At 52.1% G+C, this 24,482-nt stretch overlaps 5 protein-coding genes across 6 annotated transcripts; 1 reads left to right on the top strand and 4 right to left on the bottom strand.

Moving 5' to 3' along the window:
* Positions 1-94: 94 nt before the first annotated feature.
* Positions 95-6,371, bottom strand: EIF3I (eukaryotic translation initiation factor 3 subunit I). The gene is made up of 11 exons (XM_054571900.1): positions 6,316-6,371; positions 6,129-6,221; positions 4,723-4,810; positions 4,388-4,453; positions 3,283-3,432; positions 3,075-3,202; positions 1,815-1,925; positions 1,606-1,695; positions 1,219-1,292; positions 422-514; positions 95-276 (listed from the first exon to the last, which is right to left on the bottom strand). Exons 1-11 carry the CDS (start codon positions 6,316-6,318, stop codon positions 195-197), a joined length of 978 nt encoding a protein of 325 aa, XP_054427875.1. The 5' UTR covers positions 6,319-6,371; the 3' UTR covers positions 95-194.
* Positions 6,372-6,416: 45 nt separating this feature from the next.
* TMEM234 (transmembrane protein 234) lies at positions 6,417-11,871 on the top strand. Its single transcript, XM_054571902.1, has 5 exons — positions 6,417-6,452; positions 6,748-6,899; positions 7,682-7,748; positions 9,898-9,990; positions 10,153-11,871. Exons 1-5 carry the CDS (start codon positions 6,437-6,439, stop codon positions 10,245-10,247), a joined length of 423 nt encoding a protein of 140 aa, XP_054427877.1. The 5' UTR covers positions 6,417-6,436; the 3' UTR covers positions 10,248-11,871.
* On the bottom strand, positions 11,236-15,945 carry DCDC2B (doublecortin domain containing 2B). Its single transcript, XM_054571901.1, has 9 exons — positions 15,695-15,945; positions 14,774-14,825; positions 14,279-14,355; positions 13,906-14,037; positions 13,452-13,598; positions 13,308-13,347; positions 12,346-12,481; positions 11,836-11,939; positions 11,236-11,325 (listed from the first exon to the last, which is right to left on the bottom strand). The coding sequence occupies exons 1-9, from the start codon at positions 15,943-15,945 to the stop codon at positions 11,236-11,238; spliced, it is 1,029 nt and encodes a 342-aa protein (XP_054427876.1).
* A 1,060-nt stretch (positions 15,946-17,005) lies between these two features.
* IQCC (IQ motif containing C) lies at positions 17,006-19,560 on the bottom strand. Its single transcript, XM_054571897.1, is given in 6 exon segments — positions 17,006-17,941; positions 18,062-18,180; positions 18,411-18,675; positions 18,899-19,042; positions 19,470-19,538; positions 19,540-19,560. Coding segments are annotated over 6 exon segments (1,434 nt in total). The 3' UTR covers positions 17,006-17,125.
* Positions 19,561-19,728: 168 nt separating this feature from the next.
* Positions 19,729-23,054, bottom strand: CCDC28B (coiled-coil domain containing 28B). 2 transcript variants are annotated; one of them, XM_054571898.1, is made up of 5 exons: positions 22,854-23,054; positions 21,116-21,282; positions 20,802-20,995; positions 20,561-20,583; positions 19,729-19,994 (listed from the first exon to the last, which is right to left on the bottom strand). In XM_054571898.1, the coding sequence occupies exons 1-5, from the start codon at positions 23,015-23,017 to the stop codon at positions 19,940-19,942; spliced, it is 603 nt and encodes a 200-aa protein (XP_054427873.1). In that variant the 5' UTR covers positions 23,018-23,054; the 3' UTR covers positions 19,729-19,939. The 2 variants fall into 2 exon arrangements, with proteins under 2 accessions (XP_054427873.1, XP_054427874.1); XM_054571899.1 differs by lacking the exon at positions 20,561-20,583 and having other exon boundaries at positions 19,729-20,249.
* Between the last annotated feature and the right edge of the window lie 1,428 nt (positions 23,055-24,482).

Below are 24,482 nucleotides of genomic sequence, written 5' to 3'. Positions count from 1 at the left end.
TCCGAACTGTAGGGAGGTCCAAATAATAAAGGTATCAGCTCAATGGGGTGTCACACCGAGCAGGGAAAATGGTTAAACAGACCTCACCACATAGCTGACCAGAAATCATGTATTTCCAAACTAGTTTATTATTTTTCAGAGTCCAAAAATTTCTATGAGCCCTGTTATCCCGGCCAGGATGGAGATCCAGCTTCTTAAGCCTCGAACTCGAATTCAAAGTACTGTGGGTCGAAGTAGTGGATGCGGACGTAACCATCTTCTCCACCACTGCTGTAGCTGCAAAGAGATGGCCAGGGACCAGTCAGATGTCTGCTCTGGGGGAGGCGGGCCTGTGGGGCAGGGCCTGGGAAAGGGGTAGGGGTGTGCCTGTGGGGCAGGGACCAGACCCAGGCTGAACTCAGCTCCCGTCACCCAGCCCGACCTCTTGCCATCAGGATGGAAGGCAACACTGTTGATGGGTCCAAAGTGACCCTTGACTCTTCCAAACTCTTCTTCAAAGGCCAAATGGAAGAACCTGGAGAAAAAAGGGTGGTGAGAGGGGCAGTTAACTCACCTTCCATCTCCTTCCAAAATACTTGGAGGTAGCACTTCCCAATACAAACTATGAAATGGGGAAACTGGGATATGGGGAAATGAATGTGAACATTGTTAGGGGAAGATTAGGCCGAAACGTCTGCCTGCATACAGAGATAACACTTCCTTATGATGTACTGGGCAGTGCTCTAAGAGTTTAATAAGTATTGACTGGTTTATTTAATCTGCACAATTTTTTAAAAAGACTTTATTTATTTTCAGACAGAGAGGATGGAAGGGAGAAAGAGAGGGAGAGAAACATCAATGTGTGGTTGCCTCTCACATGCCCCCAACTAGGGACCTGGCCCGCAAACCAGGCATGTGCCCTGAGTGGGAATCGAACCAGCGACCCTTTGGTTTGCAGGCAGGCGCTTAATCCACTGAGCCACACCAGCCAGGGCAAATATGCCCAATTTATATGAGATAAGTATATTATCACTACCCCTACTATATAACCAAGGATAACTAGGCACAGAGAAATATAACGATGTGAGTGAGCCCGAGAGTTCAAGCTCTTAACCGTTTGCTATATTACACACTTGTCACAGGAGGGCCACAAATCTGGCTCCTTAGTTACATGGTTTGTGTCTATTATGAAAGATACTCCATGAGGTTTTAGTGCAGAAGAGCTTCCTTCCCCTTTACCTGGCCTCGAACTTGCCAATCCTGGTGGAGGTGGTGGTTACATCCATGGCTTCCTGACCACCGCCCAGCACCACCTGAAGGGAAGAAGAAACTCTAGACAGGCCGAAAGAACAAGCAAGCCCATTTTCTGGTTTTCCCCTCACCCCATAAACTTTTAGTATCTCCCACATCAGACTGGGAGGATATTAAGGGCAGGGGACAAAGAGGTACTTTAGCCAACCCCTACCCTATCCCCTGGGGCTTCTCAATTTTTCAGCCTTGTTGACACTCTAGGAATCTCTGCTAGACACATTTCCCCCCCGAGTTCTATCTTAACTGGTAGGCAAACATGTAGATCCTGGAAGAACTGTGATGCTTGAGCAGGCAGCCTGGGTGGGATTCGCTTACATGGTCATAGTTGGGAGAGAGGGCAGCTGAGTTGACAGGACGTTCGGTGCGGAAAGTTTTCTGATGTTCAAGGGTTGTGGAGTCAAAAAGCTGGAGAGAGAGCACAGAGGGGAAATCTGTAAAAGGAACCTCCTTGGGGGAAGTCAGACGAATTGAGAGTTGTGCCGGAGTGTGGAAACAGCCCTGCCAGACCCTGTGCCCAAGCTCACCTTGGCTGTGTTGTCCTTGGATGCTGTGACAAACATGGTCATATCCCTGGATAACTGGATGTCATTGATCTGCCGGGAGTGCTCCTTAACATTCACCAACACCTCTCCAGACTTGGGAAAGAAGAAGGGTGAGACTCTAACCAGCCTCCTAAATAACATTTATTTCATTTATTCCTACCATTCTGAGGGAAGAATGTATTTTTGTCTCCATCAATTTGGACACATGGTAGGGGTATATCTGGCTCCTACATTTTGGGGAACATGCACCAGCTTTGCAGTCTGGCCTACTTGGGGGAACAGATCAGTCCCACTATTTGTGAACATCAAACATCATTTATGCCTTTGACCTTGGTTCCTGTTCCCTTCCTGCAGGCAGGCCTGGTGCCTAGTGGACCAGTCAGTGCTTGCTGAGTGATCGACTAACCTTCATGGTATTACATTCCAGCATTCCCGAGGAATGCAAGTACCCCAGTCAGAAATCTCAGACAGCCTGGACTTCTCATCCTTTCTTCCCCGCATCCATCTCATCCTCATCGGTCACCCTTAAATACCTCTTGACTGTTAGGCAGTCCCTAGCCCCATAGCTATTGCCTAGTTTATGTCCATTCTCCAAACTGTAGCCTGCAAAAGCTTTCTAAGGAGGAAATCTGATCATCAATAACCATTTAAAGATTCATTACCGCCTAAAGGAAAATCACTCCTAAACTCCTGATGCTCAAAAAAAAACCCAGGCCCTGTCCACCTTTCCCAATACTATATACCAGTGATACCAGATTTCCTGAAGAACCCACACCCTCCCTTAACTGTGCCTATGGAATCTTCCTGTTTGAAGCGCCACTTATTCTCCATGGCTTAATGTATGTGCCACCTCCTCTGTGACAGAGAACACTTTCTGCACTTGACCGAGACCCCTACGGTGGCACAACTTACAATCTGACTCGTGTGCTAGCTGTTTGCCAGACTGTCTTCTCCTGGGGCAGGGACCTGGAACTCAGTGACAGCAGGAAAATACTTAATTGTGATCATTATTAACAGATCCTGAGAACTCCGTGACAAGTTTTTCAAACACCTAATTATTAGATCCTTGTAACATTTTACAGATAAACAGGCTCAGGGAAGATAAGTAACTTGCCCAAGATCACACAGCTCCCACGCGGTAAAATCTATGTTTAAGTCCAGCCCTCGCTCTTAACCGCTGCGCAATCCTGCCTCTTGTAGGGGGCATCATTCTGGGGAGCTCAGCCCTGCCCGGCCCCTTACCTTGGCGCTATACTGATTGAGCTCTCCACTCTCATGGCCGGCGATGATGCACTCCCCTAGCGGCCCCCAAACGGCACTGGTGATCTTGGAGTCATTGCAAGGGATCTTCATGTAGGGCTCGTTGTTGTCTGTGGGGCAGCAGATATGAGGCCTGGGGCTTTGGAGACGCAACCTTTACCTCAATCCCAGTCCCAGACCCAGCCTTTACCGATCTGGCTCGGATCCCGCAGGTCAAAGAAGCTCACAAAACACTGGTAGCCCATCTGCTTGTCCGTGGAGAACATGATGATATTGCCCCCAAAGTCAAAACCACAGGTACGGACAGCTGAATTAGTCTTGAGTAGGGCCAGCTGCTTCCCTGGGGACAGAGAGAGTCTGGGCTATTCCTTGCCCACTGCCATAACAGGGAGGAGACTACACCTGCCTATCATCACGTCTTGCTGTTTCTCCTGCTCTAGGACTCCAACCCACCAACCTCCTCGTCCTTCCTGCTGTGCTTTGGCTCAAGTCTCTGAACTTCTTCCCCACTGTCTCTCCTCAGACATCCTGCTAATGTGGCACTGCTCATAGTGGAGTGCAAGACAACTGTCTCCTTCTCAGAATGTGCTCTGCTACAGCAAAGACTGTTCTAATTTCTCTGCATGTCCCCAGTGCCCAGCATAGACCTGGCACAGAATCCGGTGCCCAGTAAATATTTACTAAACTGAGCAGCTAAATAGGATCCCATCTTCAGTCTCAGTTCTTCTAATGCTCCCTCCTCCTACCTGATCTTCAGAAAACTTAACACAGACCACCACTCTCCCCTGCTCACGGACCCCCACAGCATGCGAAGTATTATAGAACAAAGCCAAGCTCCTGAGTTTGGCATTCAAGGCGTGTTCTGTTTCTAGCCTGCCTCATCTGCTTCACTATCTATTTCACTCCCTTAGAAGCAGGAGCTCCCGCCAGATCAGATGACTTAACCATGACACTTGCCATGCTTTCATTCCTGCATGTGCCTAAGTGATAATCTCTTTCTTATTCTTTAAGCCTCTGCTCTGTGACATTTACCTTGGGAAATCTTTCTGGTCTGCTCCCATCCCATTCCAGGCAATCAATTTATGTGGAAGTCTCTGGCCTTCCACAGTGCTCTATACTTCCTTTGACATGGCTTGCCTCCTTTCTAATCTGTGTTCCTTATTATTCTTTTCTGTCTCTTTTTCCCTAGACTAGGAACCATCCCAGGATTTATCTCTATTTCCTCAGAACCTAGTTGCTTAAGCAGTACACTGAAGGCCCTCACTGTTTGCTGAAAAAGCATGATCCAGGCTTACCTGTTTCACAGTCCCAGAGACGACAGCTGTTGTCAGCTGAGCCGGTGAGGACATGTTTGGTGTCCCCTGCAGAGGGTGTTAAGAAACATGACCAAGTTCACCTGAGCCCAACTGAATCACCTCTTCAAAGACTCTTGTATCTCAGAGCACTCTAATCTCATCAACCAAAAACAAACTTGTCCTAAATGTTTTCCCAACCGGTCAACAGATCGAGGAGTAGGAGATAGGTATCTAGCCCCAGAGTAGCACCCCAAATTCCCAGCTCCAAGTCAAAAATAGCCTCTCCGTTGCTGGCAGACCCTGGGAACATAAACTCAGAGCAAAGACAAGGATACAGTCAGCGTCTACACACCACACAGCTCCAGTATGGCCCATGTAGGTTCCCAGCCTCTCACCATTCACAGAGTACCAAACATTGACAATCTGGAAGAGTCAAAGACAATGTGACAGGATGGTACACACCCAGGCAGAGAAATGGCTTCATATTTTGCCTTAGAAACCCTCAGCAGCCTCTAGCCAGGTCAGATTCTGCCTTGTCCTGCTCATCTCTTGGGAAACAGCAGATTGCTGGTAAAAAGATTAACTCCTGAATTCTCCCCCTTCCTGCACGTAAGGGGAGTAAGGCAGGGGAGTAAGACAGCCTAAAAAAATGTCTCCATTTGCCACTGTCCCAGTCCTTCCCCAGACTCCTAAACCCACAGAAGAAGAAAAGGTCAAGTTGAGTATAAGTCCAGAAAAACTTTGGTGTTCTGTTCAAGTGGGACCTGTTGGTAGTAGGGAAGCCTGGGTTTCAGCCACTGTTCTGCCACTATCGCACTGTATTAGCTCAAATACAGTGCTTCTCCCCTCTAAACTTCAGTTTTCCTCTCTGTAAAAAGGCTGTGACAATAATGCCTTCTTCAAAGGATAGTTGTGAGGCTGTTCCAATAAAATTATGTCTAAGGAATTTAAAATATAAGTGACTAACATTAATTAGGTGCTCAGATGCAGGTTCTGTGTTACGCTCTTTACTTGAATGATCTCATTTAATCCTAAAGACAACCCTATGAGGGAGGTACTATTAGTACCTATATTTTATAAAACAGGAAACTTGAAGTTTAGAAAGGTTAAATGACATGCTCAAAGTCACATTGCTGGTGGATACAGGAGTAAGGATTCAAATTAGGTCTGGCTTCAGAGCCTCCGTTGTAAGCCACTAGAGTTCACTTTCTCCATATGGAAGTACTTCAAAAGGCAGTAGCGTGAGGGACTGTTTGCATTCAGTGAGTGGCAGGCTGGAGCCCAGAAGGGCCGACTGAAACAAGTCCAGGGGCACCTTCGTTAAGTCCTCTGTGTCCCTCGCTGCCCAAAGATCAGCTTTCCCCTCTAGAAATAGTCAAATGAAATAAATCTTGGTAGAATAGTTCTGATATTCCCCAGCATAGTCTCCTTCTGGCCCCCTGAGGCCCCCTAAACGGACTGACCCTCGTCCCGCCCCAATTCCACAATGGTCTCTTGCTTTTCTTCTTCCCAGCTACTTCTTTCTACGAACAACTGAGTTCTTTGCCACCATTCCCGGTAGAATGCTGTCGCCCATCTACCCCCGGGATGGTCATTCCCTTCTTCTTAGAATGGGGCGTTCCTTGGTTTTCCGCTCGCGGCAAAACTAGCTTGTCCCCCCATCAACCTGGCAGAAGGAACTCGCTCCCTCCCGGGTGCCCTCAACAGAGTCCCGCCGCCCCGCCCTCCGGGCGACGCTCACAGGGTCCTTGGCCACCGTGAAGAGGAGGTCTCCCTCGCGGTTGTATTTGATCTGCGTGATGGACCGCTCATGGCCCTGCAGCAGGATCGGCTTCTAGGGGAACAGGACGGGAGTGTCAGCGCCCAGAATCAGCCCTTGCCCCAGACCCGAACCCTCACGATAACACCTCCAACTCGGTGAAACTCACCATCCCTGCGGTGACGCCAGGAAAGAAGCAACGTGAGTAGGACCGGAAGGGGCTTAGGGCCACTTCCGGATTGCTGGTCTCCGCCCTTTCGTTCCCGGAAGTGGAAGGGAGCGGCGTTGCCATGGCGGCGTCTCTTGGTGTGTAGGCGACCCACCCCCTCCGTGCGCTTCTCACTCCCCTAAATCCCCTTATCCCAGAGTACATTTCCTACTCCGTTTCCATCACCTAACTCAGACCTCTATTACAACCCCAAACTCCGGGCTCTTGGATCCATCCCCCAGGCCTTCCGGGGTCTGTTCAACCGGCCAGTTTCATCCGAGAGCGAAGGAGGGCCGCGGGGGCGACTTGCTGGGGATGGGAAGCTGGAGGCTGGCGGGGCCTGGCAAACGGCCGTTTGGTGGCGGGGAGAGGGTCATTCACATCTTCATCCAGGGCAGGTGCTGGCGCTGGTGCTCGTGGCCGCTCTGTGGGGCGGCACCCAGCCGCTGCTCAAGCGGGCCTCCTCCCGCCTGCAGCCGGTTCACGAGCGGACCTGGGTCAGGCAGTTGCTGCAGGAGATGAAGACCCTCTTCCTGAATGTTGAGGTGCGTCTGCGAATGACCTCTCAGGGGTAGCCGCTAAGAGTTTGGTCTCTGGAGTCAAGCAGGTCTGGGTCAGAATCTGCGCCCAACCACTGACTCCCTGAAAGCTCTTGGAGAAGTCACTTGTCTTCCTTGAGCCTCAGTTTCATCATTTGTAAGATGGGAATAATAGTGGTGAACATCTCAAAGGGCAGTTGTGAAGATGGAGGTGAAGCCCATAAATAACAGCATTTGGGCCTACTACACAATTAGTGCTCAATCTATGGTTGCTATTTAATATTTTATCATGGTGATTCAACAGACCTTTGTGGAGGGAGGGCTTGGGGCTCAAATTTCCCTGGGGAGGGAGCATAAGGAAGGATATGGAGAATTACCTCCGATCCCAAGGCTGCCAGACTAGGTTTGTGGGAAAGACAAGAGAGACAAGGCCACCTCTCAGGGCTAAGGGCTCAGGGAGGTACGGATAAGGTCCTGCTCGAGTTCAGAGGAGGAAGGCTGGAGCTGGGGCCGCCGAGGGCCTCTTGGAGGGTGATTGACAGACCAGGGACTTGCAGGATGGGGAGGATGGGAACTAGCAGCGCTGAGGGAGAGGGCTTTCAGGGCGAAGACAGAGTTCAGTCAGGAACTTTCCCTCTGCCCTGGAAGGGCCCTTTTCAAAGGGCTTCATGTTCTCTGGGCCCTTATAGCTATTCCTCTGTCCAAGGAAAGACGTTTCTAGAAGCTCAAAAATGGCAGCGCTACTCAGTCAAGCAGTCACACTGACTTCAGATTTCTTCTGTTTCCAGTACCTGATGCCTTTTTTCCTCAACCAGTGTGGCTCCCTTCTCTACTACCTCATCTTGGCATCCACAGGTGGGTCTCTGGCTTAGAACTGTTGTGCTTGGTGGTGGAGGCCACTCATGAGTCGCTTTGGGGAGGGTGCTCGTAACATCTTGTTTCCACGAGTGAAGGAGAGCCCACTGTCTCTGGTTCTCCCTTTGCATGCTGTTCTCCGAGCTGTGGTGCACAGCGGGCTGGTTAATGAGTCCACTGCCAGACACTAGAGTTGGTTTGAAGTCTGGCAGTCTTGTGCTGCAGCAGAGGAAAAAGAAAGGTTCATCTATCTTAACTCCTACCTAGTATGTCCGTGTAGAAGTTTTTGAAGCCATATATTATCTAAAGTTTATGCTTTTGAAATTGCCATGAGAAGTCCCCTTGTTGTAGTTTCACCTCCCCTGGAGTCCCACCCAGGTCCCCCAGGGACTTGAAGGGAGTTCGGGGAACCCCTCAGAATCCATGGGAAGAAGGATGAGGGGACAGGCTAAACTTCAGACCTGCCGCCTTGGCTTCAGCTAGAGCCACTCTACTTTCATCTGTTTTATATTTTGGGCTCCTCATAATGCTTCATTTAAAGGAAAGTTTGAAAGCCTCTGGCACTCGCTGCTGCCCAGCAATACCAAACCCTCTGGCCAGCTGACTGCACTAAGCTGTTTACCAGGTTTCGAGCAAATTGTATCTTTAGGATCCGGTTCTCATCGCCTACTCTGCCTCTGTCCTTTAACATCCACCCATTCTAATAATCAGAACAGTGGTTACTATTAAGCATTTACTTCAGCTTCAACCAGGGACTGTATATGCGTTATCGTATTTCATCTTACAACAACCTTATTGTAAGGAGATATTATCTTGCTATCACTGTTTTACATGTAGGGAACAAGCTCAGATTGTGAGTGACTTAACCAAGATTACATAAGGAAACCGATGTCTGCCTCACTCTGGTGCCCTTGCTCTTCCATTGACCATATTGCTTCCCTCCCCCATCTACTTTTGCAGACCAGTCTTTAGCAGCCACAGCATTCAGTGGAAGGTGTGTAAGCTTAAGGAAGCATTTCTGAGTAAATAGGAGATGTGTCACTTTATTGGATGGGTAAGGCCAGCTATGGTGGGGCCTTGGAGGGCATGAGCAGCTAGACAGTTCTTTCCTCCTCTACCTGAAGCAGGTGAGACCTGGCTGTGCTGGGAAAGCATGTGCTGAGGAGCCTACATGAGCATCCCAGTCTTCCTGGCAATTGTGAGTCTTGATGTAAATAAGTAGCTTCTGATCTGTCCATTAGTGTTTTGTTTGTTTTGTTTTGGTATGTGTGTAGTAAGAACACTTAACATGAAATCTACCCTCTTAGAAAGTTTTAAGAGTGCAAAATTTAAATGTAATACGTTTTAAGTTAACCGTGTTGTTAACTCCATTAGTCTTCAAGTTTGTTTGTTGGGGTCGGTTCCTTGGAGTTTCAAAACTAAGGAGCAGATCCTGGGCTTTGGTCACCTCTACCTAAGGTCCAGCCCTGTGAGGCCTGTTTTGTACAGATACCTGGCCTCCTATCTCTGATACCTTTTTCTCTTTTTTAACTCCGTAATGCCCAAGCCTGAGCTGAAACAGACAAAATGTGCTTCAAAATGTTCTTTTGAGTTGTTCATACCCATTAGTTCAGTAAGAGCACAGCTTTGGAGTCAGGCAGACATTGGTTTAGTGTTTAGCTTGGTTTAAGTCTTCAGTTTGCCTCAATTTATGTGACTTATTTAGGCCTTTGTTTCCTTATCTATGCAAAACAGTGATAATGCTTTTCTTGCTGTGTTGTTATAAGGATTAAATGCAACATGTACACAAAGCACCTAGCATAATAAATGGTGGCTGTGGTTGGCATTATTGCAGTCATTCTGCTTCATCCTTTGGGCTTTGGGTGCCTGTCTGTCCAAGATGTCCTTGTGATCTGGGAGCTCTCTTTGAGTCCAAATATCTCATCCTTATATCAGCAAACCAGGGTGGTCTGAAGCCTGTAGTTCAGATCTTCATGCCGGAATCCTGCAGGAGCACTGAACTTGGGAGTCAGGAGACCTGCCTCCACCTGGGAAATGAGGTCATTGGACACCTTTTTTAAAAGGCCCTCTTGATGATGAAATGAAAGTGTTTTGTGCTTAGACAGGCATTTTTTGCACCTAAGTAATTCTTTTCAATCTGATCACTCAGATCTGACCCTAGCTGTGCCCATCAGTAATTCTCTGTCCATCGTCTTCACACTGATTGTCGGGAAGGTCCTTGGAGAAGACATTGGTGGAAAACGTAAGTCAGGCCGCCATAGATGTGGGAAAGCAGCTACTGGGGGAGTTCCTTCCTGGAGCCATCTCCCATGGGCGGGTGAGGAGAGGACCTTCCCCCAGCCCTGCACCAGCTCTGCTGGCATGGCTGGGCTCAGAGCCACTCGAATTCTACCCATTACCGCAGGAACATTCGCAGGCATGGTGCTCACCACAGCCGGAATTACACTCTGCATCACAAGCTCAATGAACAAGACCCAGGGACAACCGTCTACCCTTTAAGTGGGCCAACACCACCCTCCAGCTCTGCTGTCTCCAGGAAGTCCGTTGGGCCATGAGGTGCAGCCAGTGAGCAGCTGGACGTAGCACTTCCCCACTCTGAGCCTCAGCTTCCTCATCTCTTATGGGGATAATAGCTACCTCGTGGATCACAATAAGAGGACAAGAGTGAAAGGGTTTTGTAACTTTCAAGAGCTGCTCAATGGCTAGGATTTAGCACAGCAGACTTCACACTCACTCTTAGCAACCTTTCTGCCACAGCGGCTCTCTTCCTGCTGTCACATCAGGCCCCCAGCCCAGCCACTGTTACTGTGACCTGATCTTGACTATCCCAGCAGCAGGGTCGATGGACTACAGAACCCCAGCTGAATGGACAGGGTCAGCTCCAGTCTTTGGGCCAGAAATGGAAATAGCAGGCCTCCAGGACTCAGTCAGAAAGCCTTCGCTGGCTGTGGGGAAACCGAGGGGAGGAAGGTGCATCAGAATAGCAGATGCAGGGAAGATGAGCTGTCTGTTAGCCTTGCATTGCCCACCCATGAGGTGGGTAGAAATCCTCCATGGTCTGCCCCTCTCAAACAGATAGACACCTGTGAGCCCTGGCACTGCCTAACTCCAGCATTTTGCATAATGCTTGGTGAGTAGTAGCTGTAATAAATCTGTAGTAAACAGACGGAGGTTAGTAAGTATTCTTTTATTGTGACAGACATGCTCCCTAGTTTGTGGTCTCTCCCCCAAGCTCAGGTGGCTACTTCTTTCTCTGGCCAGAGAATCCCATAAGGAAATGACCTCCGTCAGTTGGGCTGCTCTGCTCAGAGGGAAGGAAGACTGGGCTGTGGGTTTAGGAGCAGAAGACTGGGGAGGGTCTGAGGGGGCTGAAGCCTACCCTGCAAGCCCAGGGGAGACACTGGTTCCTATACAGGCTGCTGGGGGCTGAGGATAAAATGTGGCTGCAGAGTGGCAGTCCCCGGTTTCTGGCTGGGACTGCTGGCCCTCAAGATGGCAGAGCAGGTGTGGAGGTTGAGAGAGCTGCCCCAGCCCCAGGCTGGTTTTCCAGGGCCTCTTCCACTATCTGTGCTGCCCTCTAGAGGAGGAGGAAGGCCGTACAGAGTGGGGCCATTAGCATCCCATGTCCCTCTGCCAGCCCTCAGCCAAGCTTTCCAACCCCAGGAAAGGAAGAGACTTTAGAATTAGGATCTGCCCAAGCTGGTGTGGCTCAGCAGATTGAGTGCAGTCCTGTGAACCAAAGGGTCGCTGGTTCAATCCCCAGTCAGGGCACATGCCTGGGTTGCGGGCCAGGTCCCCAGTGCGGGGTATGGGAGAGGCAACCATAGAGTGATGTTTTTCACCCTCTCTCTCCCCGTCCCTTCCCCTCTCTAAAAATAAATAAATGAAATTATTTTTAGAAAAAGAAATTAGAATCTGCTCTCTATTGAACAAGGTAAGAAGTGCGGCTTTGAGATGTTAGGAGATCTGCTCACAGTCACAGGGGAAGAACTGGGGGGTGGAACTGTTCCTGGGACCCAGGGCTGACAGCTTCTCTCCAGCTCAGAATACTTCCTGCCCCAACATAATGTGTCCAGCCCCAGCCCACCTGATCCAAGGGTTCCTCTGTCTGGGTGTCTTCATCATCTGCTACTTCCTGGGCCCCCTCTGTCTCCTTTCTTGGGCGGGGAGCCCCGTACACTCCCTTGACTCCTGAGGGAGGGGGCAGCATTAGCCAAGGCCCAGGCTGAGCAGCCCTCTGCACTCTTTCCCTTGGCCCCCTCTGTCAGCCTCTTCCCCTGAGTTTTGCTCCACATTCCTCGTTACCTTGGAGCATGGCAGGGTAGTTCAAAAACAGGCCTTTGGCCCCCATCCCCGTCCCTTCCAAATCCTACCCCTGCAGTCTCATTTCTTTGAGTTTCCATGTGCTTGTTTTCATATGCCACATCCCTGTAAAAAGGCAAGGAACTGGACTTCGCACATGGGAGACAGCTGAGGTCAGGGCTAGCTCTGTACCTGGGACTTCTGCCCCCATGGACCATCCCCGCAACAGCAGGGACCATCCTGAGTCCCAGTGAGAAGGTAGCTGAAAAGAGCCAGGGTCCCGAGGTCCCCTCACCTGATGGAAATGAGAAAGAGGGGACCACGCTTCTTAGCTGAGTAGCCTGCTGGGGTTTGGCATAGAAAGCAGATGGCTCAATTTGGCTTAGTTCCTTTGGAGAGGGCTGGGTTGCCTGTGCCCTAGAGCCATGGGCCTGTGGACGGGACACTGAGCTTGGGCCATGGACACTGGCTCTTCTTACTTTCTCTACTCCCAGTCCAGGTTTGCATGCCCCTGGTGCCTGTGGGAGGAGAAGCGGTCCATCTTCCCAGGCTGCCTCCTCCCTCCCTGCTCCCTCCCCCCATCAGGCTGCCTTGTCCAGGACAGAGCAGCTGGTGTGTGGCACTCAAGAAGTCCAGGGTAATCACGCCATGTCGCCCTGCCCTCCGTCCGATGCTCACTGGCTCATCTCATGGGAGAGCTCAGGCCTGCGATAAGATGCGGGTGCAGATAAGCTCCTTGGGACCCTGCTATACCAGATAGGCCACTTGTCTCTGCCAGTCTCAAACCTGGCAAGAAGGCATTGGGTTCAGGAAGTCAGCCCTGAAGGTCCTCGCAGAGCCTGGATGAGCTGACTTTCCGACCAGATTCTGGTCTGGCCCCTACCACTCACTCAATATCTGTGCCACCCTGAGCAAATTACTTCACTCCCTTGAACTTCAGTCTCTGGTCTGGAAAACGGGAATAATAATCTCTCTTTCCGTGCCCTCTCCCTCTCGGGAGCACACCTGTGCCCTTCCCTTCCACCTCGTCTTCCCCCAAGGCGTATTACCTCTGCCTTTCTCCTAAGCTCCAGGAAGGGCCCTTCTATTACCTTTGTAACTTTCTAAATAAACTTTCTCTTATAATCTAAAAAAACTCTCTTTCATGAGATTATTGAGAGGATGCAGTCAGATAAGGACAGAGCCTGAGCTGGAGGAGGAGTCGGCCAGTCACTGTCCTCCTTTCCCCCACCCTCTTTGGCCTCTCACATCACCTACCTCCTGCCTGTGGTGCCTAGGCTTTGGGTCTCGGGCGTGCCTGCAATGAAAAAGGAAAGGCTTGTCGTGGGCAGAAGGAGCACACAGAGCCAGGGTGGCTTCCTCTGCTCTACCCAGCTACCCTTTGCACCTACACATACATACCAGCAGCCCCTGGGCAGTGAGGGACTAGGCGCCAGCAGCTCCAGATAGGGGAGGGCCTTGAACTCCTCTGCCCCAACAGCCACATAGTACTGGCCGCTCACCAGAGCCTCCCTTGCTGACACTGGGAGCCCCTCCGGGGTGCAGAGCCTGGGAGAGAGGCAAGTGGAAAAGGACTGGTGGACAAGATGCTCTTCGTGTTCGGCAGACTGCGAGGGGTGGACCCAGCTATTCCAAGGCGCCCTTTGGCCACTGGCCCTCTGGGCACCGGGGCCAGTCACCTAGGTTCTGCCCTGGCCCCCAGAACCGGGCTGGAGGAGCCTCTCCCCATGGCACGGAAGGAGATCCCGTTTGGGGAAATGTGCTTTCTTTTTGCCTTTTCATCCGTAAAGATGGCCAAAACCAGTAAGGAGTCTCCCTTTGGAGACTTTTGGGGCTCCTCAGTCCCTGTACTCACTTGCACACAGCCCCACTCTGCAATTTGGCCTTCTCGGTCAGGAGCTTCAACACTGTTTCCCAGTCCTCGCTGGCAGCCTGGGTCAGCTTCAGGTCAAATGGGGGACTTAATAGGTCCCCATTCCTGAACACACTGGGACAAAGAGCAGCCTGGTAAAGGAAAGGGTCCCCAGAACTTCTACGTGTGAAAGAAAGAAGGATGGCACAGGGGCCAGAAGATGGTTCAAGAACCAGTGCATTGGCCCATTTTCACCCATCAGGCATGTTGGACTTTTTATATCCAGGGACCAGGGGTTCCTGGAACAAACCACTCACATTTTCTTGGTCTCACTGAAATGAAAATCTATGTTCCTGCTCCCAGCACCAGCACTTACTGGATATAGCAGGGGGACCCTGCAGGTAGCCTCCGTCCAAGGCCCCCATCGCCTGGGTGCTGAGTGACAGGTCGGCCCTGAAACCCAAGTCAGGTGAGAGTTGAGGCCTTTGGTTAGGGTGGGGCAGTCCAAGGCGGGTAGATACCGGGAAAGAACCAGATTGCAGCAGGAGAGGAGGCAAGGAGGAATAAGCCTACCATACCTTCACCAAATGGTGCTTCGAACTCCCTAAGTCACATTCTACCACCCCTTGCCCCATGTGTTTCACAGCTTCCTCTTTCTTTGGGGACTACAGCCTGGAGATAAAGTGAAAGGCTGGGAAAAGAGCAAGCGGGTAGTGCCTTGAAATCTTACACCCAGGAAGCATAGCAGCTATTTCAGAGTAGCTGTGGAGACTGCGCCCCACCCATGGGACTGGCAGGTTCTGCCCTTTCTAGGGCCGCTGGCTGCCCAGACCAAATTGGGGGCAATCCCAGGAAGGGTGGGAAGACTTACTGGTAGTCTGCTGCTTTTCCGACCTCGAGCCTTCCCTCCAGGGGGTAAATAGCTGAAAGGACAGGTAGTCACAGGTCATCTTGGGGAGCCTCGTAGCTGCCAGAGTTTGGGGCTGGATCCAGCTCACCAGCCATCCCTCCCCATTGGAACAGTTCCAGTCATCTCAGTCCAGAAACAGATGCTGGCGCTTGAACCTGCCTTAGTGTCCTGAGTTAGGCTGACACAAACCATAAGATTAAAGGTCGAGAGAAACTAGTTCATTAAGCATCCTACTGATCACAGAAATTTTCTCATTCATGAGGTAGGTGGTTTTATCTCATGTATGAAATTCAAAGTGAATCACCTAAAGAAATGACAAAACCCAGATTCTAAGTCTGTCTAGCACCCAACCCCTTGCTCCTTATATCACAGCAAGTAACCTCAGCGGAGAGCTGAGTAGGACCTGGAAGCCAGATCTGAGTTGGGAGCTCAGATACCCAAATGATACCCAAATTCTTCTCCCATCTTGGAAGGCACAGCTCCATCCTAGAAAGGGGAAATCACACTTTCTCTTTCCTCTCTAGACAGGGCAGAGTAGAGTGATGGATGAGTTTAGTGTTTGGTGGTGTTAGAAGATCCAGTTAGGAAGAGCCTTCAGTTAAAAGGGGCTCAGCCTGCAGAATGTTTTCCTTCCCACGGGCAGGTCCTTGCTGGGCTGAGTATAAACGCCAGTGTCAGACTTCAACTTGAACTCTGGCTCCACTATTTGTTCCTTAATTTTACTGATTTCGCCTTCTAAAGGATGGGGACAAGACCAGCCCCTTCACAAGGATGCTGCCTTCCAAGATAAAGTATAAAGTCCCTGCACACAATAAGTACTGAACATTTGCTGTTGCTGTTACCTCCCTCCCTAGGCTCTTTGACCAACCTCATCCCACTCACTGGAGCTTGCAGAATCTTTCGAAGCCAGCAGCCACATACTGTCCTCCGTTCTGCAGGTTGGCCATGTCAGTGACAGGGTGGCCATGAGAAGGCGTGTAGAGGGCACGCACAGCCAATGAGGCCTGCACAACTGACGTTACCTCACTGAGGAAGATCTCCATGGTGGGGAAGCGGCGCTGAGAGACCACCATTTGGCGACCTGGGCAGAAAGGGTCCCCATTCCGGTATACCACTACCCTCTTGGCTGCCATAGTGTGTTCTCAGCTAGAGACGCAGAGCTGTTGCCAGGCAACTAAGGCAGGCCTGGGAGCAGTGCCAATCAAAGGTGGAGGCCTGCCCTCTCAGGAATGCAGGGAGAGCCTCAGCAGGAACACCCATCTACAGTCAGGGTCTCATTCAACCTGCCCTTCGTGGGCCCCACAGGAGTATAGAGGGTGTGATCACTATATACAAAGGAAGATGCGGGGGCTCAGTGAGAGAGGCACTGGCAGAGATCACACTGAAATACAGATGGTCCAATACTGGACAGAGGGAGGCTTCTTAGAACCTCCCTGCCACCATATAGCCCAGAGGCTGAGCTCAATGGAGGATCAGCTTTGAAGGCTGTTGCCCCAAGAATGCTTAGTCTGCTCCCAGCCAGCTCTGGGGCAGATACCCCAGGCCACTAAGAAGTGACAGGAAAGAGCCGAGCCCAGCTGGTCAGGATTATAGTCGTGCAGCTCACCATTTTCGCCAACATGCTGGGCATGTTGCTCTTCCTGCTTGTCGTTCTCTATCACTTTGTGGCCATGGCCAAGAAGCAGGAATGAAAGTGGCGCTTTCTTCGCCCCAGGGCTCCAGGAAATAGTCTGAGGCAAGATGCAGGTGTGAGGGGCCTTCACACTTCACTGCATCCCTTCTACTCATCAAATGTAAGCAACTACACCTGGATCTTCCCAAACAACTTTTATTTCCTCAAAGTCCTCAACCCTATGGAAGAAGCTTCCAGAGTAGGGCCCAGTGTAGGGGCTGCTTTCTTTTATACTCCCTCCCCCCACAGATTTTTTTGTGTGTGGTCCCAAAAAACAAAACAAAAAAGAAGTGACAGGGAGGCCCCGCGTCTGTCCTTACCATAGGCACAAGACGAATGCAACTAGGCTCAGAATCCAAGAAAAACCTTTATTCTCCATTAGGTCTCCCACTTAACCAGCTAACTCCCCTGTCCTGAAATTTGGATTAAGCCACAGGCAGAGGATGAAAGCATGTCCTTCTCCCCCCTCTCCCTGTACTGGTGCCAGCTTTTTGCTCCAGCTTCTCCTGGCTCCACTGGCCACCAAGGGGGGGCAGGGCAGGGCAAGAGGTAGAGGTGGTACCAGAGATCGAGGAGGAGGACCTGTCTGTCTCCTTGCCCTTTCATAGCATCCCCCTTTGGAACCTGAGCCTCCCCAAGGACTAGCCTGGTGGTCCTGTTTTCCACAGCCTGCCCCTCCAGTGGTCCTCTCCCATGCTGTCTGACCGTGTGGAAGACGGTTTTTCAGGTGGCCTTGATCTCCATGATCCAGTCCTCTGGCTTTTCCATCCTTCAGAGCCAGGCTCCTTGGAAGCTCTGTCTCTGGAGCTCTTACTACTGGGGGTCTGGCCCTTGGGTGGTTTAGTCTTCCAGAGATCCAGGCTACCGTGTTCTGTCAGAGTTCCATCCTGGATGACACGGTCTTCTGAGCAGTGGTCCGGCTCTTGTGGCCTCACTCTCTGGCACTCAGGCTTTTTGTGGTCTGGCCCTCGGGGAGACCTATCTCCAATGTTTGGGTCCACACAGAGTGTAGGCAGCTGTGTTCTGGCCTTTCCAGAACAGTGGCCCTTAGGATTGAGGCATTTAGGGGTCTCGTCCTCCAGGAGTTTCGTCAGCTGCAGGCACGTCCCTGCAAAGGTGTGGTCCCCATGGTGTGGCTCTTTGGTGAGCCTCTTCTCTATGGCCCAGTTATCTGATGGTATGGGCAGCTGTGGTCGAGCCCTCCTGTGGCATGGGTTCCTGTACTTCTTCCCAACAGTAGTCTCATCTGTAGTTGCCAGTCTCTCTGGGGACTTGTGGGGTTGTGATTGGAGCCTCCAGCAAGAGTCGTCTGCAGGACCTGGTTCTCTAGTGGTCCTGTCTCTGTAGCACTGGTCTTCCACTGGTGGGCCTGGTTGTGACCCAGCTCCCTCACAGGCCTGTCCACTGTGGTCTGGGCTTGCCTCTGGGGATCCCAGTGTTTGTCTGAGAAGTAGGTACTGTTGGGGAAGAGAAAAGACACTGTACCAGGCAGGCCTGTGTGGGCATGGCGGGAGGCGTTTCTCTAACTGCCCCCCTTGACCCTATATGTGCACAAAGGACTCCAAGTCAGTGCTCACCTCCTTACGGCTATTGATGGCCTGCTGTAGCCAGAGCAGTTCCATGGCCAAGTGGCTGCGGCGGTACTGGAGCTCTTGGAGCTCAGTTGGGCTGCGGGGCAGTCCTGGGCCTGCAGCTTCTGTGAAGGAGGGAGGAAAGAAAGAGAAAGCCATGAGGGGCAGACACTGGGCACTGGCTTAGCAGTGAACCCTGGGACCCTCACCCTGACCACTCATGAGCTGCCCTCTACCAGACAGAAGGAAGGAGGAAAGGGATGCAGCTTATCCAGAAAAAGCCTTTCACTTTTCAGGTGGGAAAGCTGAAGCCCCAAGAGATTCAGGGGCTTGCCCTGATCTAGCAGAGATGAACCTGGGTTCTCCATCCTTGACTTATCTCTGGTCTCCTCTTGGCTGGATTTCCTGGTTTTCCTGCTTTGCTCGTCCTGAAGCCAGGGGCTGTCATCTATGCAGGGAAGACTATCTGAGTTTGCTGAGCTCTCTCCTGACTTCTTCAGCATCCTCTCCTCCTGGATGACCTCTCTCTCAGGACTCTTATGTGAGAAGCAGCTCCATAGTTCCTGTTCTGGCTTTTGTACCCTCCCTCCGGCTTTCCAGGTCCGATGGGATTTGGCCTTCTGAAAAATCAGTCAGAGAGGTATGAGAACCCCAGCGCTAAATCCTCTAAGTGTCTGAGTGCCATGATTTAGCTTACAAGTTTGTGGGGATTCAGGCTTGAGGCATGAGGAGGTAAGTCTGCTGCCTCTTCCATTGAGAAAAGCTTGTCAGCAGGAAGGATGGATTCTATCATTCCCTGGAGTCCCCTACCCAGGTCCCTTCTCCCCCTAGGATGTGTACTACCTGCGGGAGAAATTGAGGTCTGGGAATCCAGCCCTCAGTCCACTGTAGCGTGCCCAGATCATCCTCGAGCTCTTGTACAATAGCTTCATACTCAGCGCGTAGACGCTGGAACTGACGTCGGACCAGGAAACCCCGGACGCAGGCCTGGTGTGGAAAAGGAGGGGAAAGAAAACACTCATGATTGCGAAGGTGGAGGCGTCTTTAGGGATTCTCCTGGGGAGGTCATCCCAGTGGTTGCAAGAGGGGAACCAGCCCCGGGAAAAGGATAGGTGATGCTCTGCGCTGGTGCTCCGGGCTTCAAGGGAGCATGTTGGACTGGATCCCTCTCTTCGATTTAAAGCCCTTCCTACCATTTCCATGCTGCTGCTTGAGCGTGTGGTGGGAGCGGTGGGTGGTGGGGGCGTTCAGGGCCCTTGAGTCCCAACATTGTTCAGCTTGGTGGGGGGTGGGTCGGTATCTCCAGAGGTGGGCACGCGGATAGGTAACTAAACGTGGTAGCCTCATCTCGTTCGAAGGTCCCAGTCCGAGGTCCCATGGGGGTAAGCATGGGCACACTCCGCCCACCCCGCACCTGCAGTACGACCACCTTCCGCACCAACTGCTCCCGCTCCATCGGGCCCCAACTGCTCGGCCAGGCAGTCGGCGCCTACACAGTGCGTCATTAGTCCGAGCCGCGCGCGGGCGAGGGCGGGCCCCGCCCCGCCGTTTCCACGGCAATCATCTCAGATCGCCTAGGCTGGAGGCGTCCCGGCGCCTGCCCCCACCCCCGGAGCTGCAAGCGACGTTCCAGACTCCCCGAGCCTGACCTCCCAAACCGAAAGTCTGTTGCGCAGGGGTATATTCGCCGGGGTCGGGGCGCCCCAGGCGAGTAAAGACGCAGGAGAGAGAGGACACGAAGCCGCATTCTTTCTTTCTGGTTTAATTCCATCTAATGCCCCCCTCCCCATAGCACCTGGGGGGCTGTGGAATATGCAGTCGAGTTCGTAAACAGTCACAGTTTGAAGGAAATGAGAAGGGGCAGCCTGGGCTTGGGTCCAACACCTACACAGCTGCCTGTTCCTCAGGCTCCGCATTCTCGGCCAGGTGCAGCTTCTGTCTGTGGCAGTCAAGGATAGGATACATTGGACCTGCCTTTCCAGCCCTATCTTCCCATCCTGCACAGGCTGTTTCCCAGACTGCGAAAAGGGGCTGCGCAAGGGACTCTGGGGTGGTCCGTGGTCTGAGGTTACAGTTCTCACGTGCCATTCTTGCTAGTTGGCTTCTCTTTCGGTCTAAACCACACAGGTGTTTGCACCAGCACTGCTTCTGACTAGGACTAGTAATCTAAATCGGTGAAAATAATTGTTGAGTGCTGAAAGAATAGGAAGACATTAGACAAACTTTGCTATGGATTAGTGTCAGCTTAAGTACCTCCAAAGACTTTGATAAGTAGGTAAAACATATTCCCTGCAACCACCTTTCTCCTAATATTTGGGAAATTCTTCCTGCACTCCTTTTCTTGGGTGGGGGCAGTTGGTGGTTAATTCTGACTCAGTAGGACAGATGGGTGTGGAGATGTTGGTGGTATGTAAATACTCCCCGCTGGTGGTGGGGAAGAGGAAACTGGTGTCCCTGGGAGGCACATACACGCACACACACTATCAGGTCCCCTGGAAAGGATACATAGAATTACTAAGATCTTCCAGCTGCGGAGAGAGAGAAAGAGGAGTTCCTGTCAGGAGAGGCACCAAGCTGAACCCCAGATGCTCTGGGTGCTATCTTCTAGTGGGGGTTGAGGTGCCCAGGGCTTTTAACCTCATGCACCCCCAGCTTTTCACCCAGGCGCCAGGAATGGCCTTAGGAGCATGTACCTCCCCCACCCCTTCATGCCCCCGAGGAACTGAAGCGCCCATCCTTGACCCACATTGCTAAGCAGCTGGTCCAGGTTTCGGTCAGCCATGGTCTTCTTCTGCTCCTCAGGCAGTCCCTCAGTGACCCCATCCTCTTCCTCCTCTTCTTCCTCCTCCTCCCCACACACATCTAGGCTGAAGTGCAGCCGGGCCAGCTTCTCCTGCATCTCCCGCACGTGCTCCAACTGCTCGAAGGAGCATTCCTTCCCTGGATGGCACTTGACTGAGCCCTGGGAGTGACTTTGGGACCTTGGTCCCAGCCACGCCCCAGAGACCAGGTCCTCCAGCCCCGCCCATACACCCTCTAAGCCCAGCTCCCAGGACTCACCAAAGGCCTGCAGCCTGCCTGAGTGGAAATCATTGAGCAGATTCAGCAGTCCCCCCTCCATCTCATAAACATCGGTCACCTCAGTCAGGAACGAGTGCTGCAGGGGGGTGCCAGCAGAGCCACCCCCACCTCCAGCCAGCACTGGGCGGCACTTCTCCTTGCCTACCCTGGGGAGGGTGGACATGACCAAGGTCACAGGGTGGGGGCAGCCAGGTACCCCCAGGTCTTTTGTGCCATCTGTGTACTAATTCATCTTCCTATGCACTCATCAACATACATGGATGTTTGTTCTTGTGGCCCCACCCTGGGCGCCAGAACTGGTAAGGGCAACGTAGCAGGTGAGGAAGGGGTGAGGGTAAGAAGTCAAAATGTCTTTTTATGCCGATGACACAGCCAGAGCTACGCCTGGAAGGGACCTGCTTATTCCTCCTGTGACGATCACTTGTTTTCACTGGTCCACAGTGAATTTGGGGACAGTTACTCCCTTAGTGCTGTACAGCCATCTTATCTCTCCCCAAAATATCTTTCTGCCCCTCTTCTATTTAAAAACTGTATTGAATTTTCCATTGCCCTCAGGATAACACTTAAGGACCTCCCCAGCCTGGCCCCCACCCTCCACCCCATTCTCCTATTGCATTTCTTCCCCAGCCCTGAGCTTCAGCTATACCCACTGTGGCTGTCCCCAAATATGCGCGTGAGGCAGGGGGTGTCAAAGCCATAGAGAAACAGCAGTTGGAGAAAGAACACAAATGGATATGGGCACGTAATAGGGTAGGATGTAGATTCCCAATCATTAAAAAAATTAAGCCATGGATCGATGTTGAGAATATTATACTAAGTGAAATAAGTCAGTCAAAAAAAGCCGAGCCCTGGCTGGTGTAGCTCAGTGGATTGAGCACTGGCCTGCGAATCAAAGGGTTGCTGGTTGGATTCCCATGAGGGCACATGCCTGGGTTGTAGGCCGGGTCCCCGATAGGGGGCGCGGGAGAGGCAACCACACAGTGATGTTTCCCTCTCTTCCTCCTTTCCCCGCTCTCTAAAAACGAATACATAAAATCTTTTTTAAAGTGTTTTTTAAAAAAGCCGAGAACTGTATGATTTCATTCATATGTGGGATATAAAACTCATAGACATAACAGCATGGTGGCGACCAGAGGGAAGCGGGGGTGGTAACAGGTAATGGGGCCCAAATATATGTCGATGGAAGATGACTTGACTTTGGGTGGTGGGCACACAATGCAACATACAGATCACGGGTCATAGGAGTGTATACTCAAAACCTATATGATCTTATTAACCAATGTCACCCCAATAAATTTAATTTAAAAAATTAAGCAAAGAATTTGAGTTGTGCACCTGAGTATCGCCTCACCACTTCCTGCCCCATGACACTCCAGGGCCACCAAGCCACCTGTGGTTCCCTGAACCTTCCAGGCAGTATTTTTCTTCCATGCTTATGCCAGGCAAGCCCCTTAGAACATTCTCCCTGTCCAGGGTGCCCACTAGCCTTCTCTGGCTGTGACTTCCTGGCAGGCAGCTGCTCGCTCCCTGCTGTGAGGTGTGTAATCACACTGGCCTTTCCCCCACACACTGAAGGGTAGGCAGAGGGTCTGAGCATTTGTGTGCTCAGGGGCAACTCCAAGGAAAGCATCCATTACTGCTTAGTACCTCCCGGCCTTAGGGCTCAGCCCAGAGTTAGGGTCCCTCCTTCCCTGTCCTGCTTTCCTTCTGTACCCACCTCTTGAATTTGGCCCTCTGTTTGGGGGATGGCAGATGCGGGAGGCCCAAGGCCAAGGAGCCACTGTGACTGGTGGGCACAGGGACCCTGCGGAGTGTTCCTGGGGCTGCAGCCGGCTGGGTCAGGCAGGGCTTGGGACTCCTTTTCTTTTTCTTGTCCTCCATTGATTCTGGCTGGGACTCAGGCCCTGAGTGGGAGGCAGCCCCTTTGAGACGTGAGGGGCAAAGTCATCTCTTTGCCCGCCAACGCCTGAGAGCTGCAAAGGAAGGGCCCTGGGACTTTCCAAGTACCCCTCAACACCTGTCAGGATCTCTGTCCCCTCAGCTGTCTAGCATGGGCGGGGCCCGATGCCAGTGCCTACTGCTGGGGACTTGGATCTGCATTTGAAGGACCTTCCGAGGCCCACTCAGGTTCTCCCCCCACCCCGCCCTGCCCCCGCTCCATCTTCCAGCGCTGCCCGAGAGGACTGCACCGGGTATGATTCTCCTGAGGCTGCTGGAGTTTACTGCCCCTGTAGTTGAGGGGGCGGAGCTGGTTGAGGAACTGTGGAGGGAGGGAGAGTGGGTGGATGTGAGCTGGCAGGAGCTCAAAAGGATTAGGGGTGTCTTAGCCAGGCACTGTTCTATTTATCAACTGCTAAAAAACCTGGGGCATCTACATGGGAGGTGACTAAGGTGTGGGTACACCAAGCGCCAACCACCAGTGGATGGGTAACAGCGGGAGAAGCCATAGCGTGTAGGGTGGGGCTCAGAGTGGGTTTTCCCCCATTTGGACGCTGACACTCCTATGCCTCCGTCCATCCCCAACCGCAAACACCAGGCGACTCCCAGAAGTTCCCTGGGACACACTTCCAGCTGCTTCACCCTCCCCAATCAGAAAGTCCCTGCTTGGCTTCAGCTGGGGTGGGTGGCGGGCAGAAGCTGGCTGCCTTGGCCTGGACAATGGCTGGCCTGTGACTGGCACTGCCCAGCCTCCAGTCCGACCCTGCCTGCAAGCCCAGGTCTGCTGAGGCCTTCTCGAGGGAAGTCTGGGGGCCCTTTCTGGGGGTTTTCCGGAGCTGCTCCTTCCAAGCTGTCTCCACCAAGCCTGGTTCTGCACTCTAGGCCGGTGGTAGTGCTGGGGACATAAGCATTTAAATTGGCACAAGGGTGGCTGGCACTGAGGGGTGTGGTGGAGGGGAGACCTGCGGCAGCTTGGCCCAATTAGGGACTCGATAGCAGAATTGGAGCGGGAGCCTTTGCTCCCCAGGAACCGCTGGGGGCAACCTGGGATCTATTTCTCACACTCTACTCCCAAAGCTGTGTGCTAAAGGGATCGTTCAGCTCGGGAGACAGGATCCTAAACGGAGAGTCAGACCCGAGTCATTCCGCCCCTCTCCCCTCCTGTTCCACCCTCCCCACCCCGGGGCAACTGACCTGGAGGTTTGGGGTCTGGAGTGAGGCTTCGGTGCGGGTTCCTCCGCCCTTAGCACTCTCCTACTGGGGAACAGAAGGGGTGGAAGCCTAGCTGGCAGGAGGTAATTTGCATTTAAAGAGAAAGTGACCTTTAGCGCTGGGGATGGAGTGAGATGGGAGAGCATCCCCACATTTATTATGCTGTCCCTTTCATGACTTCACCTCCCTACTTGAA

This window comes from Pteronotus mesoamericanus, unplaced genomic scaffold (assembly GCF_021234165.1).
Source record: "Pteronotus mesoamericanus isolate MK-2021 breed Mesoamerican mustached bat unplaced genomic scaffold, CSHL_Meso_final contig_221, whole genome shotgun sequence".
Lineage (NCBI taxonomy): Eukaryota > Metazoa > Chordata > Mammalia > Chiroptera > Mormoopidae > Pteronotus > Pteronotus mesoamericanus.
Note: the sequence above shows the minus strand (reverse complement) of the source record. Positions and strands in the feature narration are given on the sequence as shown.